The sequence below is a fragment of the Acanthochromis polyacanthus genome, chromosome 19 (assembly GCF_021347895.1).
Source record: "Acanthochromis polyacanthus isolate Apoly-LR-REF ecotype Palm Island chromosome 19, KAUST_Apoly_ChrSc, whole genome shotgun sequence".
NCBI lineage: Eukaryota > Metazoa > Chordata > Actinopteri > Pomacentridae > Acanthochromis > Acanthochromis polyacanthus.
Window position 1 is genome coordinate 27,305,664 of NC_067131.1, and position 19,048 is coordinate 27,324,711.

Here is a 19,048-nt window from a genome sequence, read left to right on the forward strand (position 1 = left end):
GCAAGGACTGGTGTGAAGTGGTCACCTCTCTAAGTACGTGTTAAAAGCCTGGTGGCAGCATTTAGGTTCAGTTGCAGTCTGTGAGTGTTTTGCTTACTGATACCAAGGTAAAGCGCATTGCAATTGTTAAGCTTGGAAGAGATAAAACACAGCTTCAAAAAGTGGAGGGGAAAGGAATGGTCGGATTTTTGTCAATTGTCTCATTTGAGCATAAAGGATGGCACCACCTTGGTCACCTGTGCATCAAGAGATAGTTCCGAATCAGAAGTGACTGCTAGATTCTAGCCTCTTCACAAACATTTTTGACAGAGCACTCAGACTAGAAGACAGATTTTAAATACTGCTTGTGCTGGGCCCAGGATGTGCAGTTATGATGTCCTTTGATTTACAGTCATTCAACTGCTGAAAATTTTTTGGACATCCAGTTTTTGACTTTGGTTAGGCAGATTTACAGTAAGTGGTACACACAGTTGGATGTTGTCAGCACAACAGCAGAAATCAATATTGTGGCTATGGGGTGCCGCAGTAGCTCAACAGGTCGAGCAGGCGACCCATCAACAGGTCTCCGACACAGCAGCCATGGCTTCCAATCCAGTCCATGGCCCTTTGCTGCAGGTCAGTTCTTGTCCTTACTTCCCTGTCTTCTTCTCTCTACTATCCTGTCAATAAAGCCAAAAGCCCAAAAAATATATATTATAGCTGCGTAGAACATGGCCCAGGGGTAACATGTGTATTGTGAAAAAAGGGACCCCAAAATGGAACCCTGGGGTACTCACAAGACAGGGGGGTACATGAAGAGGAGGCATCTCCAAGCCTGACTGAAAAAGACCTATTAGACAGGAGATGAACCAGTCCATCGCCACTTCACTGACGCCAACGCTGTACCTCTGACGGCTGAGTAAAATCTTTGTGGTCCGCTGTATCAAAGGCTGAGCTGAGGTCAACGAGAATTAAAATGGACAACAAGCCGGAATCGAAGCAAATTTTGATCAGAGCAGTTTGATCATGGTTTCTCCTCGTTTATCCAGGGCAGAGAGGAGGATTTTTAAAATCTGACTGGAGCTATGGACTTCATAATGTAAATTAAAAACACTGACAAGCTCATCAACACAGTAGTCTTTATCACTGCCAGGTTCCTTATCGTCAGTGAAAGCTTGACAGGAGACTGGAGCAGACGGTGAGTTTAGGGGACGAGAATGGATCGGTGTGGTAGGTTTAGGGACCTCGAAGTGTATTTCAATGTGGTCGGTGAAAGGAAAATCAATCAGGATAACATCATCCACACAGAGACCATTAGAGATCACAGCATCCAATGTGTGCTCTTTGTAATGGCTGGGAACTCTTCCTGTTGGGGGAGAATAAAAGAACCTAAAACTTTAATAAAACCAGAGGCCAGCAGAGAGGAGGAAAGGCAGTAAACATGAATATTAAAGTCGCCAAGAATCAGGACCCTATCATGTTTTATCATTATGAATGATAAGGGATCTGAGAATTCTTGTAGAAAACCAGAAGTCTTTATCAGCTGTGATGATAAAAAAAAAAAAGAAGTCCTTGTTGCTGTACATGATGAAATCCTGGCAAATAAATGACTTGTTTATGAGGGAACTTACATTAAGTAAAGAGAAATTAGCTGAATTCACAGTGAGGGTTGAAGAGATGATTTTAACATCGATGTGGTTGTTTCTGTGTGGAGTGGGAGAAGGAGCTAAAGTTGACGCTGCCTTTCTAATATCCTTACTGGGATAGATGAAGCAAGACCAGTAATATTAGTCAAGGCTAAAAACAATAAAATTTCGTAACAGTTTACTTGAAACAATACTATTAAGATGCAGTCCATCCCGTTTAAAATAGTCCTGTCTGGTCCAGAAAGAACCAAAACTGCTGATGAACCCAACTCTTGCGGCCACAGCAGAACTTTTCATCCAGCTATGAAGACTGGAGAGACGACTGAACCGCTTAGCTGTTGTCAATGACAGGAGTGGGACCAGAAAGAAATATCTCCTCCTCCTACTTTCAACAGTGGAGGCTAACGACTGAAGCTCATAGTGCAGCTCTGTGGGTTGTCCAGCCATGACATCATTACAGCCTGATTGTGAAGTCACAGTGTGAATGGAGGGATGCATGTTCATCTCAGTAAAATCAGCAGTTGGTGACTGAGCTTGTAGCAGAACCAGGAGCAGCAGCAGGCGGAGTGAGGCTCAGGTCAGAGGACTAGTAGGGGCAGGAAGAGGAAGTAGCTCTTCAGTAGAGCTGACAATGACAGTGTCCAGATACCTCTCACATTCTTGGACTGTACAGAGATTGAAACCCTCTGTTCTAATTCAGAGATTTTTACACTGAGCTCACTCGGTCTGACAGTGAGGTAAGCGGAGCAATGGATAACTTTTCGTAACAGGAAAGGAGCTGTCAGACTACCACTTTCAAATGGTAAATACTTAAAGTCCTACCATCCGATTGTTAAAATCTCACACTTTGTTAAAAAAAAAAAAAGAACTGGGACCTAAAAGTGTAGCACTAAATGTGTCCTAAAACTGGTTAAAAACTTCACTTTGTAAAGAACCTCTATGAGACACAGAGAACACTGTAACCACGCCAATGCATGGACAATGAAGCAGTGTTTTGCGCACTGAAAGAAACACTATTGTGAAATAGTGTGCCCTGTGAATTCCCTCCCACAAATTGACTTCAAACTGTTTTTGCCTTCATATTAATGAAAGTAAAAGCCTTAGGATTTGGCCTTTAGGATTTGGCCTTTTCATTCTTCATCTGATTCCTGAACTGTTTGTCAAAGAACCACACTTTTCTGCATTACTAAACAAATCACAGGTTTTGTGGTGGTACAGTCCTGGGACCAGAGGAGGCTTATACTTCACTGAAATCAGTGCAGGAGAGCGTGCACAGGGTCAGTAGGAAACATTTACATGGCGGTCTCTTATATACACTAGTCAGTTTAAAAAAAGTCTTTATGTCACACTTGAACTCGAGTTTTAACAGGAGCAAAATGAACCATTCAGCGTACTCCTCTGGGAGCCTCTGTGTTCTACACTTAATAGAGGGCTTCTTTGGTCTGCAAAGTTGTTTCAGATATCTTTAGAGAAGCATAATTGTAGCATTAGGTGAAAAGCAAACATATTACCCTAACTGAATGTAAAACATTCACCACAGTTTACTCTTCCTGCTTCAGCATTGTCAATGGGCGGTTGTTACCAACATTTCAGGTGCACTCACCTGGAAATTCAGTGTTTTAGATCATCTGGATGAACTTAATATCTGACTGCAGGTCTTTTATGATCCATCAGACTTCTTCACAGTGATGCCATTGTGTTTCCTGATCTCAGCTATTACTAAAGCAATAGTGTTACAGCCCTGGGCCGCTGTGCTCCTCCTACTATTCTGATTTTCATTGTGTACAGCTGTGAGCAGCCTAGCATCAACCATCCTCCTTCCATGGTTCCGTGGTTGTGCCCACCTGCGGTCCGAGGAGCCTCCGGATTGGCTTAGGATGAGAGGACTCCTCCTACCCTGCTGGCTGAAGGGGAACTGTCAAAAGGCTCATTCATTCAGTTTGGCGTTGGCACCTCATGGGTGAAGCCGAGCTGCCCGGTGTGGTGTTGTGTAACTTGTGGAGCATAGTGTCTGTGGGGGAGCTAAATGCCGGGAAACACTAATATCTGCCACTGATTGATTGTTAGGCTAGATAGGGGTGCCACACCGTTGTATTTTTGGGATAGGCTACATAGGTAAATGTATGTGCAAATATGTGTGAATGAATTTGTTCAACAACTGCTAGGCAAGTGTGCTTTTGGTCATGTTTGATTCTTTTATTTTCTTGTGGCATTCGTTTCTTTTTTTTTCCCTTTTGCATTTAATTCCCTCGTCCTTTGTTATGTTCATGTACACCTGTACTTTTCAAAATAAATCCCAACTCATCACTCCGAAACTCAATTCCCTGTTAGTTCTTTCATTCTTTTCTTTTATTATTACCAGCCGACTACCCTAGACAGCCGGGTTGTAACAAATAGTCTGTATCACAGTCTACAACTTACCATTTTCGAAAAGTCGTTCAATGTAGGAAACAGAAACAACAATCTCAGGCAACCTCCCACAATGAAAATGTCTGGATCATGCACTAAGCAGCCCTGGTAGTGTTTTTGGTGAATTATTCATTATAATGACAGGGCTTGCTGTCTCTGTGCAAATTTCCCACCAAACCATTTCCCCATCCACCCAGTATGAAACACACATCTGTTCTACAGAACTGTCCGGCGATGTGAGGCTATTTCAGTAACTACAGTGTGATCACAACAGATAGAAATAAGACTAAGGCTTCTGGAAAATGTTTATTATATTCTGATTGAACATCTTTACGGGTACAAAGTTGTTTGAAACCTGATTAAGCCACTTGTAAAGATCAGCACTTCTTACTGTTACCTAACTTCCTGTGTTGGGACTAAAGCTGCGTTTAGGCAAAGTAGCGATAAAAAACAATGCAGCATGTCAGGACAGAGATCCAACTAAAAAAGCAGAATTTTTAAACGTTCAGTTCTTGACTGGACCTGCTCGATCTGACCCGGTGTTAGGTGTGATTATTGCTCATGGTCATATTGCTGAGCGTTGATTGTCTGCTCCGTTATACTGCTCTTACACTCCAGGTGTTGCTGCTTTTTCTAAACTCTTCATCACGACATGTTCCACCAGTACATTACCCTGGCCTGTGCAGGAGTCCTGAGAGCTCAGAAGGTGCTGCTGGCTGGAGGCTGAGGTATCGCGGTCATTTCTTAGGGCTGCTGTAGTGTCCCAGAGGAGAGCCCTGAACGTAGGTGAGGATTGCACTCTGCAGGTAGCTGGCTCTGTTGGCCTCGTCCTCCCTCATCCTCTGGATCTCTGCCTCTTTCAGCCGCAGCTTCTCCAGCATGGAAGACATCTCGCTGTCTTTGTCAAGGAGCGCCTCTCTGTGGTTACTGCTCAGAACTGCAAATAAAAAGCAGTATAAATATTTATGTCAGACTTCAGACACACTGCATATGCAAATCGATGGTGCTTGAGCATTTCTGGATTTCACATTGGGGCAGTCAGGCTACTGGTATTACAGATTAGAGCATGTACAGGCCAGTTCTACAGTATTTCCTGTTTCATGGCGAAACGCTAAAATTCTAGGACCACCATGGACATGCCCTCAAGCTTTAGAGGAGCATTCTGATAAATTTTGATCACCCATGCCTGGTGTACATCCTGGCTAACTGTCATCTCTGTCAGGGTTAACCTGTTTGAGTTTGTAGCTTTTGAAAATGTGCAAAAATTGGTCCAAAATTGTCAAAAATATGACAGAAGTAAAAATAGCCACCTTCCTGTTGTGTTTTGGGTAAGGTTGTCAATTAGATTTTTGTGTGTCTTGACAAGTTACATCTGTGTATCAAATTTCATAACTGTAGGTGATATGTAGTGACTGTAGTAGTGGGCTCACATCCATGTAATTCCCCTAACATGTAAAATTTTTCACCGGTCAGGATGTGTGTGCAAAGTTTCATGTGTTTTGAAGTATGCTTAGACCTACAAAAGTCCACCAAAGAAAGAACAACAGTGAAAAAAAAAACAATAATTCCTTGCATTTCTATAGGGTCTTCACACCATTCAGTGCTGGGATCCTAAATACACAAACGTAAGCTAAGTGACTGGAAATGTGAAAAGACAAAACCGAAGTGTGAAGTAGCGGAAAAAAAGGACCAGTGAGGATGTACCTTTAAGCTCTCTTTCCAGAGCATTGATCTTTTCTTTCAGTCCTCCCTGTGCTGTCCTCTCCGCCTGTAAATGTCCGATCTGCTCCTGCAGCTCCACCCTCACCCGGCTCACCTCGGCCACCTTCTCCTGGTCTTTCCCCGACAGCTCCTACAGCAGCACATCACCCGTTCAGCGCCCACAGCACCGTGATGCCAACAAACAAACACCTTCTACTTATGATCTCTGGTGGCTTTTCAGATGGACAAGCTTCATTCTGCTCAACCTTCAAATCTATCCCAGCATGCATAGGGTGGCAGCGTGTGGTCTTTTGTGCACTTTGGACAGTTGGCAGCTCGTCATAGATTATACTGTGTTGGAAAAGATCTGATTCTCTGATAAAAAGACAAAGATGCAGGAAGTCTGTGGACATCAAAACTCCCAAGGATCACTTCAGTAACAAACATCCATCCACTGAGCTGAAAATCCTGTTGTACAAGCCTGACAATAGACTGCTGCGGATAGATGATTGTAGTCAGTGTGCCAATGTCCACTACATTTGTGTACCATGTGTCCTTTTCTGACCTATGACTGAATATAAGTGAGTTTAATTATTAACAACTATTATCTTACCATTTAACAATGAATTTATTATTGTTCTGTTTTCCATTTGCATCATATACATGTGTCATATATTGACTCCCATGAGCCAGATTAAGTTTGGTCTGCCTCTGCTGCATGATGCATTTCTGTAGAATGGACCACCATTACCAGGAAATCGCTAAATGGGCTGCTTCTTCCTCCCAATGACATTCGGGTGTTACACCAATCAATAGTCAGCATGGATGGTACCATATGATAAGATAAAGGCTGCACAGAGCAAACTGTTGGCTGCAATATTAACTGAGAAGCATGTGAGTGTCTAAGGCAGAATTTATATTAATAAGAAGTTAAAATCAGTGGTCAAACTACAATAATTAGCTTTTAGAATGCAACACGCCCTTTTGCACCATACAGGATCTTTGCTTTGCTCTGTCCTGATGAGTCTTTCTGCTGTTTGATGAGCTGACCTTAATTCATGTCTTTACGCTGTGAGAGGACACACAGCAGACACTTATAGCCTCCACACAGCCAGGGCCGGGATGAACAACTGATTGTGAGCCTGGAAGCTTGCTTGCATAAGGCTACAGATCTATGACTGAACTAGTGGGACTTCTGTGAAAACATCACATTTAATCCCAGGATCTTCATGCCACCATCACCACGTCAAAATAATCAGTATCTGACAATGTGGCTACATAGTGATTGTATTGTGATTTGGATATTACTCATAATACAACACCATTACTTCTTTCAAAATGTGAGTCTATGCTTTGAACACAGAAGTCTCAAATCAAATCTAAAGGCACCTACACATTGTCAACCTACAGTGTTTTATGTGTAACAGATAGCTGGTGGGTCCTGACCTGCTGCAGCTCCTCAATCCTGCGCCGCAGACCATCCATCTCGATGCTCTGCTGGCTGTGTTTGGCCTGCAGCTCGGAGATGGTCTGTTTCTGCTGGGAGCAGTGCAGCTGGACCTCCTGCAGGGAAGAACGAACCGAGCGGAGCTTCTCCTCCAAGGTGGACACGTGCTCCTGCTGCTCAGAGGAAACAGGACGGGAGGACAGCGTTGTGTGAGAGTCATTCTGATACCTTTCTGAGATACAGCCCAACCAATACGCCAGTGAGCCAGTACCAGCTGATCACAATTATATGTTGTCTCATCGATGTGGAACTTTTCGTTTTTACAAAACGGAACGTAGAAAAAGGTGCTGCTTTATGTTTTATGCCCATGTGGTATGCATCCTAATCACTCAGCTATCACCTGCCCCATTATGCCTTTAGAATTAAACAATATTCATTAAGAAAAATCACATTTTTTACAAATCTACATACGCACAACAGATTTGGTTCTGATATTTCAAACTCAGACTCACATAAATGGCAGTTATTTAAGCTGAATTTGAGTCAATTGCATTGATTTAATAGATATCAATCAACATTTAGCTTGATATATAGCTAAAACCCTTGAAACAGCTTTGTCTTATCTATAATATTAATCTTACCATATTTAGTGCCACATCTAAACAGCTAACCTTGTAAGGAGCAACTTTCTTCTAACCAAAGACAGAACAATCAATATATGCTGTGGCCTGTTAGCAGCTGGTCCAACCATACTTTTATTTGATGGACTGTAAGAATTAGAATATTAGGTTTGATGGCAGCTTGGCCATGTTTTTTATAAAGGTATCTGGCTTTCTGTGGAAACCTGGCCAGTGTCTCAGTAACCGCTCAAAGATGCAGACGTTTTTCACCGACCTCCTCCAGGCGTACTTGAGCTCGCACTCTTCCCAGCTCCTCCTCGGCCTGGGCCCGCTCTGTCACACATGCCGCTTTAGCTTTACTCAGCTCCTACAACAAATGGACAATGCAGTATCAGGAGTGAACGCCACAAGACTACAGCTGTCAGCAGTGATTCCTCCTCAGGTGCTGCAGGTGATTCTTTCACTGATTTACTGTGTAGAAATGATCCGATGTTGGATAGTGTGTACAGATAATAGTTTATGTAAATCTGTCCTCACACTATATTCCACCTACATTGCAGACAACTTTGTAATTATAAAATTCAGTATTGAGAAGTTTCATGTTCTAATGTCACCTCCGTTTTTACCCGAGAATTGGGAAATTCCTAGATGGCGAAGAGATGTCAACTTATTAAAATTAATTAATTCAAATTAAAACCACTTTATCACAACCGAAAAACAATACAAATAAAACTTGGATTATTAAATATCATATTATATAATTATACATAATATACAGAAATACAATGGATGACTAATATCTAAGTAGATGCAAATGTAAAGCTATAGGTGGCTACTTTATACAATCTAACATTTCAAACAGATTTTGCTTTAAAAGCACTCTTTGTACATAATTCCATATAAATTATTTCATAGTTTGCTGCTTTCAGCTTTGTTCTACATTGTATAAAATAATAAAACTATTTAAAAACCCATAAATGAGTAGATGTGTCCAAACATTTGCTGCTGTACACTGAACAGTGAAGCTGCAGAGAGACATTCATATTAGTTTGGTTTTCCAGGAGCCTCTGCATTATTAACTGTTGGATCCTGACTGTGTTTTTATGATTTCCACGTGGATGATTCTCTTACCTCCTCCAGTTGTATTCGCTGTCCCTCCAGTTTGAAGATGCGGTCTTGCAGGGCTCTCTCACTCTCTTCCAGATGCCGATTAACATGATCCACCTTCATGAGAATGCAAACTTTTAGCATTTTAAGTTGTTAAAATAATAATAAAAAAACAATCTAAAAGTAGCAAAACAAGCCGGCCAGCTCCTCTAAAACTCACTCAACTACATGTATTTTGTTTAATCTGCTTGAAAACTGAACAACATGCTATGGTTTAACAGGTTTTTATGTGGTAGATGACATCAGGACAGAGAACCTCCTTCTGCCGGAGACTGTCCATGTCCTCCAGAGCTTGCTTAGACCTTCGCTTCTCTATCTCCAGACGGTCTGTCAGACACACAGGACACAGGATTACTCTGCTTGGCTTCATGTAAAGAAAGGAAACCACTACGTTGGTGTATCTGTAGTTAAGACTGATTGTGTTACCTTCAGCCTGTGTCAATCGGAGCTTGAATTCAGCGGTGCAGTTGGTCAGGTCCTGCTTCAACTCGAAGATCTGCTGCTGCTGAGACTTACACCTGCGCTCCACCTCCTCCACCTAACACACACACACACACACACAATAGCTAGGCTCACATCTGACAGTGTGCACAACGCATTTTGTGTGAATATATAGCTTAGATTTACAACGCAAATAATAAATTGACACTGTTCTGCACAGACAGGACTCGTACTTTTGTTCTAAACTGGCCATTGGTTTCCGTCAGGTTCTGGATCTCTCTGAGGAGCTTTCCCTCTCTGAGCGCTCCGTCCTGCAGGAGGGAAACAGACGAGATTCAATCATTTGGGATAACAATGCAATGTCTCAGCAAGTATCGGTAGCTTTCATTTTGTGCTTGTCAACGTGCCATTAGGCTGCATTAAGACTTCTGTTGTGAACGTTCCTGCCCCTTGAGCTGGAAACAGACCAGCAGTTATCATCATATAAGGCCATTTATGAAACTGGTGCTAAACAATCATCTTGTCTTTCAGACCAATCACATACCTGTAATTGTTAAACTAGCGAAACAAACCACAGCAACTCTGATTTAGCCAGAAACAGCAATGTGAAAATGATGCTGCTGTACACCGATCAGCCACAACATGATGGCCACTGACCGATGAAGTGAACAACATCGAGTCCTGACATTCATGTGGATGTTTGACATGTACCACCCACCTAAACACTGCAGGTCAAGCAAAATGTCATTTTCCTCGGAAGTGGTAAATCTCATTTATTAACCCAGTGTGGAAGCTTCTATTACCTGCTAATAACCTGAAACACATCAAACGTTTGAGGTGAAATGACTCATTAGTCTTTACCTCTTGCTCTTTCTTCCTCTCTCTGCTCTGTCGTTCTCTCTGTTCTTCTTTCTCAGCCTTCACTCGAGACAGTAGTTCTCCCAGATTCTGGTTTTTCTGCTCAGAGAGGGCGAGGGCAGCTTCTGTCATCTGCAACCTGCACAACACAGAATGTGATCGGAGTCACTGCTGATCAGTCAATCAGCTGACAGGAAACTCATCAGGAACCATCTTGATAAATGCATAACAATTTTTGTCATTCAAAAGCAAATATTACAGATATTTGCTGGTTCCAGCTTCACTAATGTGAGTGTTTGCATATAATTGATCAGTTTTAGAATTTCTTCTAAATAACCACAGAAAGTAAGCTTTTTGGGTCATGTGTTTGAATAGATTACCTTTAATAGTAGGCACTGCTTCAAAAAGACTTAAATGTTTCTTCAAATATGTCATTAAAGGAAACCATTTTGCATGTACTTTTCAAAAAAAATGTTTGATAAACATGGAATGAAGCAAAAATGAAAAGATTACTTTGCAGTAAGGGAGTTGACGGTTGACTTTCTCTCATTCAGAGCTTCCTGGAGTTGACCAATCTGAAGGAAAGTCGACCTGGAAGAACCAGAGAGGATGTCATTTTGAAGAGCATGCAGAGATCATTCTACATACTGAAGAAGCACAAAAAAACATGCTGCAAATATATTCTATATCTTCTTTTAAAGAGAAAATATTTTGCATTACAGACTGATGTTGAGACTGCCTCTTGTGATCATAAAACTGCAGTTACATCCAGTGACAGTCCACAGTCTGACCTCCACTCACCTGCTGGAGCGTCCCATCTCCTCCCTCTGCCTGTCTATGGTGTCCATCATGTTTAGGAACTGAAAGAGGGAAGGAACAGCTAACATCATGGCCACAACGGTAAACTATGCACCAGGACTGACTTGAGAAGTTCATTTGGACGTTTTGATGCTTTTCTTCCACAAGTGGGCAGTGCTGGAATTCATCCTAACTGACATGGCTGATCACAGGCTGATCACACCTCTCATCACACTTTTTACAGACATCCCAAAGGCCCAGCCAATGAATTCTGAAGACTTTGGCGATTCCCTGACCTTTTAACACCATTAACATTTAAATCAACTGTGGAGTTCCTTGCATCGTCTGTAAAAGCAAAAAAATGCGTATTTGTTCTTTGATATAACAGTAAATCAATTTCCGACTGTTAACTGCTAAGAGGTCTGTATAAGCACTATATTTTGTATTGCAAATCACTGAGTAACCACAGTAACACACATAAACATGAGCAAGATTTTTTCTTTATGAATGCTTGCTTGCATGAATACAAGAGACATCAGAATTTAAAGGCAACAATGGATGTTTTTTTTAGTTTTTGTTTTGTGGTCCACACCAAATGCACCAAACTACAGGTGTGGCAGCACACAAACACTGTCAAGATGATTCCATTGTTTAGCGTAAGGCTTACCTGTCGGCCCTTCTCCTCCTTCAGTATTTGAATCTCTTTGCTGAGGACTTGGGTTCTGCTGCGGCTCTCTCTCAGGTTGGACTGTGTGTCTGAGTTGTGTCCTATAGTCTGCTCTGAAAGGGTCAAACAACAGAAACAAAGGGTCCAGAGAGGGCAGCAAACATGTCCATGGTAGGATACTCTTCTCCTAGTAATTACAGAACTAAATGAAAGTCATACAGAGTTACAATCACAGGTTGAACATTAATTACTACTGTCTGTAAATATAAAGCTCTTATCTTTTAGAAACGTCTGTCTTTCTGTTAATCTGACAGCAGGTGAACATGTTGGTTTCATATCTTAATGAGCACTCTGGTCATTTTTTCCAAAGTTAAAGCTGCAAAAACATTCTTATAGCTACTAGCATCCATTCCCTGTCATTATCAACAAATCTGATGGCCATTTTATCACATTAGCACATGATTACAACGTACTTGGAGCTGTGTGAAACAACACGGAAAGGCTTTTTCCACCAATACTGACAATATTGATTTGATTGATTGATACAATGTGATAACCCTCTGTCAGTTTAGATTTAGTCTTGTCTTTATTGTTGCATTATACATCCCTGAATGTCCTGTCCAGTCTCACATGTACAGGCAGCTATGAATGAGGCATGACAAACATACACATAAAGCTGACTGTCACAGAATGCCACATGACTTTAACAGCCTCTTCAGCCAGCAGTTTTGCAAATGTAACATCTGAAAAGGGCTTCTGTCTTACCAAGTGCTCTGAGTGTATCGCTGGGTATGTTGTTCCCTGCCATCTCCAGCTGCACTACGCTCTTGTTTTTCTGAAGAGCCTCTAGCAGGGACCTGCCACCCAGCAGACCAATGTTGTTCCACCTCAGATCTGTCAGCAGTGTCACAGTGGACCATCAGCCAGTCATAAAAATACATCAGAGCAGTAAATATGTTAGTCACATCAGCAAAAACTGTAATCGACCACTATTAGAGGCATGTAGTAGGGATGGAAATATTCTTCTCTATTGTGGAAGAGGGAAACTACAGAGAGATAAAAAGCCAGCAACAAAAAAGTAACCTTGAAAATAAACTAAGACATAAGTTCTAAGTATGGTTCTTTGGTTTACGAAGAATGTCTAAAAAGAAAAAAAATGATGTATTTCTGTAACAGTTGGTTTTACGGGGTTAAGCATCAAAAACATTTGTTCAGTTAATATTTTACCTTCTAATATGTAATTTTTCTTTTCTTTCTGATAAGTCTTATCACTGTGGTAACGTATACACTTCACCCAGTTTCACACAGTTTTTGTAAGAACTCTATGTAAAACTAGGTGATGTTTCACAAAGAGAAACTTCTCCCAACTTTTTAAGGCACCACTGCCCTAAAAACCTACTGTGACAAAAAGGGAAAAAAAAGCAGGAACATTGTGCCAAATAACATTAAGCTGATTCATAAAAACCTTAATAATAGGCTTATAACAAATTTAATCGTCTGCTACCTAGCACTTCCAGGGTGTTGTTGCGTTTGAGTGCGAGAGCGAGCTCAGACGCTCCGTGGTGGTTGATCTGGTTGTTGCGCAGGTCCAGCTGTTTTAACGAGGTGTTGGAGGCCAAACCGTCACAGAAGAGTGAGAAAGCTTCATCCCACACCCCCAGAGCATTCCACTCCAACACCAGGCTGCAAACACAATTCAGAAGCTCTTACATGTGAGAAAATATATCTCATGGTTGTGGGACGCAGAATTTCAAAAATCAGCTTCATGTGCTAATCAGACAATAGTCATTTACCACATTAACAATGTCTAGATTGTATTTATGATTCATTGACTGTTATCTTCATTGAAAAAAAATGCTTTTCTTTAAAAAATAAGGACATTTCTATGTGACCCCAAACTTTTGAATGGTAGTGGAATAATATAAATATTAATATTAATACTCTCATCTATCAAAAATCTGCAAATATATTCTGGATTTCTATTGTGACCCTATTACATTTGTTCATTCTTGAAACTCAGACATGGCAGCATGACAAAACAATAATTTGATTGCCACTATCTAGCTTTTTTCGAAGCTTTCAACCACATCTCAGGGTCTTAATTAGTGGATAAACATGGTTCTATTTTAATGGAAAGGTTCCATACAAGTAATACGAGTAAATTCCTCTAAAGAAGATCACAAGATGTGGTTAAAAGCTTAAAAACTGCTACTAAGTCACACTTGATGCGAGCTTGTTTTGCTATAATTTACTTGATACATCATAAAATACAACAATAATCCCATTTAGAAGCCTACAGCTGACATCATCTCCAGATTTTCATAAGAAAAACGCACATGGTGTTGCAGGGGCAGAAAACATTGTCATATGAAGACCATCATTCTTACCGACACAGAGTCTTGTTTCGTGCCAACAACTTTCCCAGCATCTCAGCTCCTGTCGACCTTAGGTTATTGCCCTGCCGACAATCATTTGCATCAACAGACAGACAATTCCACACATCATATAAAACAAATTAGACTGATGTCTGAGTGGTGTGTGAACAGTCAAATCTAACAGGCGTTACCTTCAGACTGAGGACTTTTACTGTTGTGTTGCCAGACAATCCAGTCAGGAGGATCTTGGCCCCTGAGAGTCACACAAAAGAGACTTAGCAGGTTAAAGTTAATGTTGTACTGTTACTAAACCATGTGCAGAACCAAACCATATGAATGTCTCTAGTAACAAGCACTGTGTGTGTCAAAGCTTAATTTAAAACTGCAACCAAGAACAATGCTAGAAAAGAACTAGCTCGTATGATGTGTACAGACATAAAGTACTACAGACAGACTGTTACAGTGTTGGTTCGGGTATTTTAATGGGATTTCATTATTTTAAAAAAAAATCACCAGCTGCATTCTTAAAACCTCACATTGTCTTCATTTACAGGCACCAAAAATAATATTTCTTGTCTGAAAAAAATCCAAAAATTCAGCAAAAAAATCCCCAAATTTCTGAAAATTTGCAAAACCTTCAGGAAGAAATTTCCAATAATTCCTTAAAAGTTTCCCTTCAAAGTTTCATGTAAAAAAAATCCCCCAAATTTGGCAAGAAAATTCTTGTAAATAATTTCACAAAATGAGTAAAAATCTTTCAAAAAAATCCTAAAACTATCTAAAGTGATTACACACACACATATATATATATATATATATATATATACACACGTGGACAAAATTGTTGGTACCCCTCAGTTAAAGAAGGAAAAACCCACAATTCTCACTGAAATCACTTGAAACTCACAAAAGTAACAATAAATAAAAATTTATTGAAAATTACATAATCAAAATCAGCCATCACTTTTGAATTGTTGATTAACATAATTATTTAAAAAAACAAACTAATGAAATAGGGCTGGACAAAAATGATGGTACCCATAACTTAATATTTTGTTGCACAACCTTTTGAGGCAATCACTGCAATTAAACGATTTCTGTATTTGTCAATGAGCGTTCTGCAGCTGTCAACAGGTATTTTGGCCCACTCCTCATGAGCAAACAGCTCCAGTTGTCTCAGGTTTGATGGGTGTCTTCTCCAAATGGCATGTTTCAGCTCCTTCCACATATGTTCAATGGGATTCAGATCTGGGCTCATAGAAGGCCACTTTAGAATAGTCCAACGCTTTTCTCTCAGCCATTCTTGGGTGTTTTTGGCTGTGTGTTTTGGATGGTTGTCCTGTTGGAAGACCCATGACCTGCGACTGAGACCAAGCTTTCTGACACTTGGCAGCACATTACTCTCCAGAATGCCTTGATAGTCTTCAGATTTCATCGTACCTTGCACACTTTCAAGACACCCTGTGCCAGATGCAGCAAAGCAGCCCCAAAACATTACTGAGCCTCCTCCATGTTTCACCGTAGGGACAGTGTTCTTTTCTTCGTATGCTTGGTTTTTGAGTCTATGAACATGGAGTTGATGTGCCTTACCAAAAAGCTCCAGTTTGGTCTCATCTGTCCAAAGGACATTCTCCCAGAAGCTTTGTGGCTTGTCAACATGCATTTTTGCAAATTCCAGTCTGGCTTTTTTATGACTTTTTTTCAGCAGTGGTGTCCTCCTTGGTCGTCTCCCATGAAGTCCACTTTGGCTCAAACAACGACGAATGGTGCGATCTGACACTGATGTACCTTGGCCTTGGAGTTCACCTTTAATTTCTTTGGAGGTTGCTCTGGGCTCTTTGGATACAATTCCAACGATCCGTCTCTTCAATTTGTCATCAATTTTCCTCTTGCGGCCACGTCCAGGGAGGTTGGCTACTGTCCCGTGGGTCTTGAACTTCTGAATAATATGAGCCACTGTTGTCACAGGAACTTCAAGCTGTTTAGAGATGGTCTTATAGCCTTTACCTTTAAGATGTTTGTCTATAATTTTTTTTCGGATGTCCTGGGACAATTCTCTCCTTCGCTTTCTGTTGTCCATGTTCAGTGTGGTACACACCTTTTCACCAAACAGCAGGGTGACTACTTGTCTCCCTTTAAATAGGCAGACTGACTGATTATGAGTTTGGAAACACCTGTGATGTCAATTAAATGACACACCTGAGTTAATCATGTCACTCTGGTCAAATAGTTTTCAATCTTTTATAGATGAAGTAGACTGAATGTAATGTCTAGGTCAGTAATATAGAATGTCACTCGAGGGAGCTACCTCCCCAGTAGAGTGCTATACATGTGGGAAATAAGGACAGAGAAGAAGGCTGCGCCGGCAAACAGTTGTTGTTGTTATGTTCTGGAGAGTGGAATAAACGGCAAGAAGCCAAAGAGACACAACCCAGTGTGATCATTGCTACATGGTAGGATATCACAATAGAGGTACCATCATTTTTGTCCAGGCCTGTTTCATTAGTTTGTTTTTTTAAATAATTATGTTAATCAACAATTCAAAAGTAATGGCTGTTTTTAATTATTTAATTTTCAATAAATTTTTATTTATTGTTACTTTTGTGAGTTTCAAGTGATTTCAGTGAGAATTGTGGGTTTTTCCTTCTTTAACTGAGGGGTACCAACAATTTTGTCCACGTGTGTGTGTGTGTGTATATATATATATATATATATATATATATATATATATATATATATATATAATTTTTTTTTTTAAGATTTCTTTTTTAACCAAAAAAAATCTAAAAATTTGCCAGACATGTTGAAAATATTGACAGAAGTTTCACTGTGAAAATATATGTTTTTTTTTCACATTTTCAAACTTCAAAATGGGTCAATTTGACTCACAGGACTACACAAGGGTTAAAAGAAAGGCTATTTAAATTGCATTTGGTGGGTTTGCAGCAGCAGCTTCAGGAAGACTCTTTCATTACTTAAATAACATATATGGAGTAAAACAAAATAAGTATTGAGCATATGTGCACGTTTATATGCATGCTGACTGTCACTTACTGAACAACATTCACTTACACATACAGTATAATTCTGTATCGTCTCTCTGTTTTTAAAAAAGTACACACCTTCCTCGCTGAGCATGCAGTCACTGAGAGACACCTCTGTGAACATAGTTTCTTTCTGGAAGGCCCTGGCCAGCACAGAGCAGGTATCTGCAGACAGACTCTGTCCACTGAGGTCTAGTCTGGAGCCCTGAGCAGTAGTGCTGTCCTGGAGCTGAGCCACAACGCTCTCCTGAGGCTCCAGGCCTCCCTCCTTACACAGACGCAGGTATGACCTCCTGAAATCCTCCATTCTGGGTCATCACAGTTCTGACCATCAAGCTCTCTGTGCTTCTTCCTTCTGTATTTGGGAATTTGTTCCCTTAACTAGAGGGGAAAAAAGGCAAAATATACAAACTTAGATCTGAAATGACTAATCTGATTATTGAATAATCATTCAAGTCATCGTCAAAGTAAAGAAGCCAAACATTTCTTGATCTAGCTTCCAAACTGTGAGGATCTACTGATTTTTTTCTGGCCTTGTGCTGATAAACTCAACATGTCACAGTTCTAATGAGTCCTTGTGTTATGCGCAAAGAAAAGCACGGATAAAATCAAATGCCTGACTTGAATGAACCTAGTAAATCAGCTGGCACTAAAGCTTAGAGGTTGCTGTGAGCAGAAAACTTGTAGGTTTTTAAATACTGAGCCTAGATATCAAATCTGAAGGCTGTTAATGTATAGTCTAAATGTATAGTTGTTTAGAGATGTATATTTACACATTACCATTCAGAAATACAGAATAGAGAGGCCTATTGATAGATATAACATTTCTGGTCAAAGTAGCTTCACTGTTACTCCACCAAGAAACACAGTGGAGCTATGTGACGATTAGCATTGGTTTGTGTGTCTGTTGGTCTGTTTGTCTGTCTGTGTACGACATTACTCAAAAACAGACTAATGGATTTGGATGAAATTTTCAGGGAAGGCTAGAAATGACACAAGGACCAAGTCAATAGATTTTGGCAGTGATGCGACTTATAGTCTGGATCCATGAATTTTTGAAAGATTTTATCTGTCGGAAATGATACAAGGAATGAGCAGCCTTGGAGTACTGCGCTCTCCAACTGCTTTTCTTGTTATGTCTGTAGCGCTGCATCTTCTCAGTGTGGAATTTAATTTAATTATGATTGTTTTGCATAGATTTTCTGTACGCTTCGTACAGAAGACTGGTTCTGGGTAATAGAGTCAACTCATATGGCAGCAGCCAGAGTCAGTGATGACATCTGGGCTGTCCTGAACCAGGTTAGGTTCTCATCATCAGCTGCCAGGGGAATGAACGAGTACTAGGGTTGTACTATTTGGTTTATGAAACGAAATAAGATGAAAATAAGTCAGACTAACTTTAAGAAAAAAAGGTTTATCGTGTAAACTTTATGGAGTTTCTCTAATTCCATCTCAGAGAAGGGATCTCTTCTGTACCACTGTACCATATTTCATAAAAACTGCAGAAGTTAAGAGTGCATCGTGATTTCCGTATATGAACACACAGTAAGATCAAGAAACTAAAAGACAAGCACCAAAATAAGCAGCCTGTGATGGGAAAGCTTCCGTTTAACTGTCAGGTTTGGACTAAAGTGTCGCGTAGAGCTGCTGTTCCTCCTTCTTTCTGTGTCGGACATTTAACCGACGAACACACTCATATCCGGCTCGGTTTTCAGAAGAATCATAGTTATAAACAAAGAATAACACACCTCAATGAGAACAACACGTCTCTTCCTGGCAGTTTTTGTTGTTGTAGCAAACCCAGCTGACAGAAACAGGAAGAGGAAACAAAGTAACCAGGAAACGGGCGCAAAGCATCTTGGTCGGTGTAGTTTTTAAAACAAATTCAGTCCTGTG

At 40.5% G+C, this 19,048-nt stretch overlaps 1 protein-coding gene across 1 annotated transcript; it reads right to left on the bottom strand.

Annotated features, from left to right (window-relative positions):
* Nucleotides 1-4,327: 4,327 nt before the first annotated feature.
* Nucleotides 4,328-19,007, bottom strand: lrrc45 (leucine rich repeat containing 45). Its single transcript, XM_051939199.1, has 18 exons — nucleotides 18,901-19,007; nucleotides 17,231-17,533; nucleotides 14,300-14,361; nucleotides 14,121-14,191; nucleotides 13,238-13,416; nucleotides 12,499-12,627; nucleotides 11,734-11,846; nucleotides 11,070-11,128; nucleotides 10,782-10,859; nucleotides 10,272-10,407; nucleotides 9,644-9,721; nucleotides 9,396-9,507; nucleotides 9,226-9,296; nucleotides 8,934-9,026; nucleotides 8,077-8,169; nucleotides 7,182-7,355; nucleotides 5,739-5,886; nucleotides 4,328-4,971 (listed from the first exon to the last, which is right to left on the bottom strand). The coding sequence occupies exons 2-18, from the start codon at nucleotides 17,457-17,459 to the stop codon at nucleotides 4,772-4,774; spliced, it is 2,025 nt and encodes a 674-aa protein (XP_051795159.1). The 5' UTR covers nucleotides 17,460-17,533; nucleotides 18,901-19,007; the 3' UTR covers nucleotides 4,328-4,771.
* Between the last annotated feature and the right edge of the window lie 41 nt (nucleotides 19,008-19,048).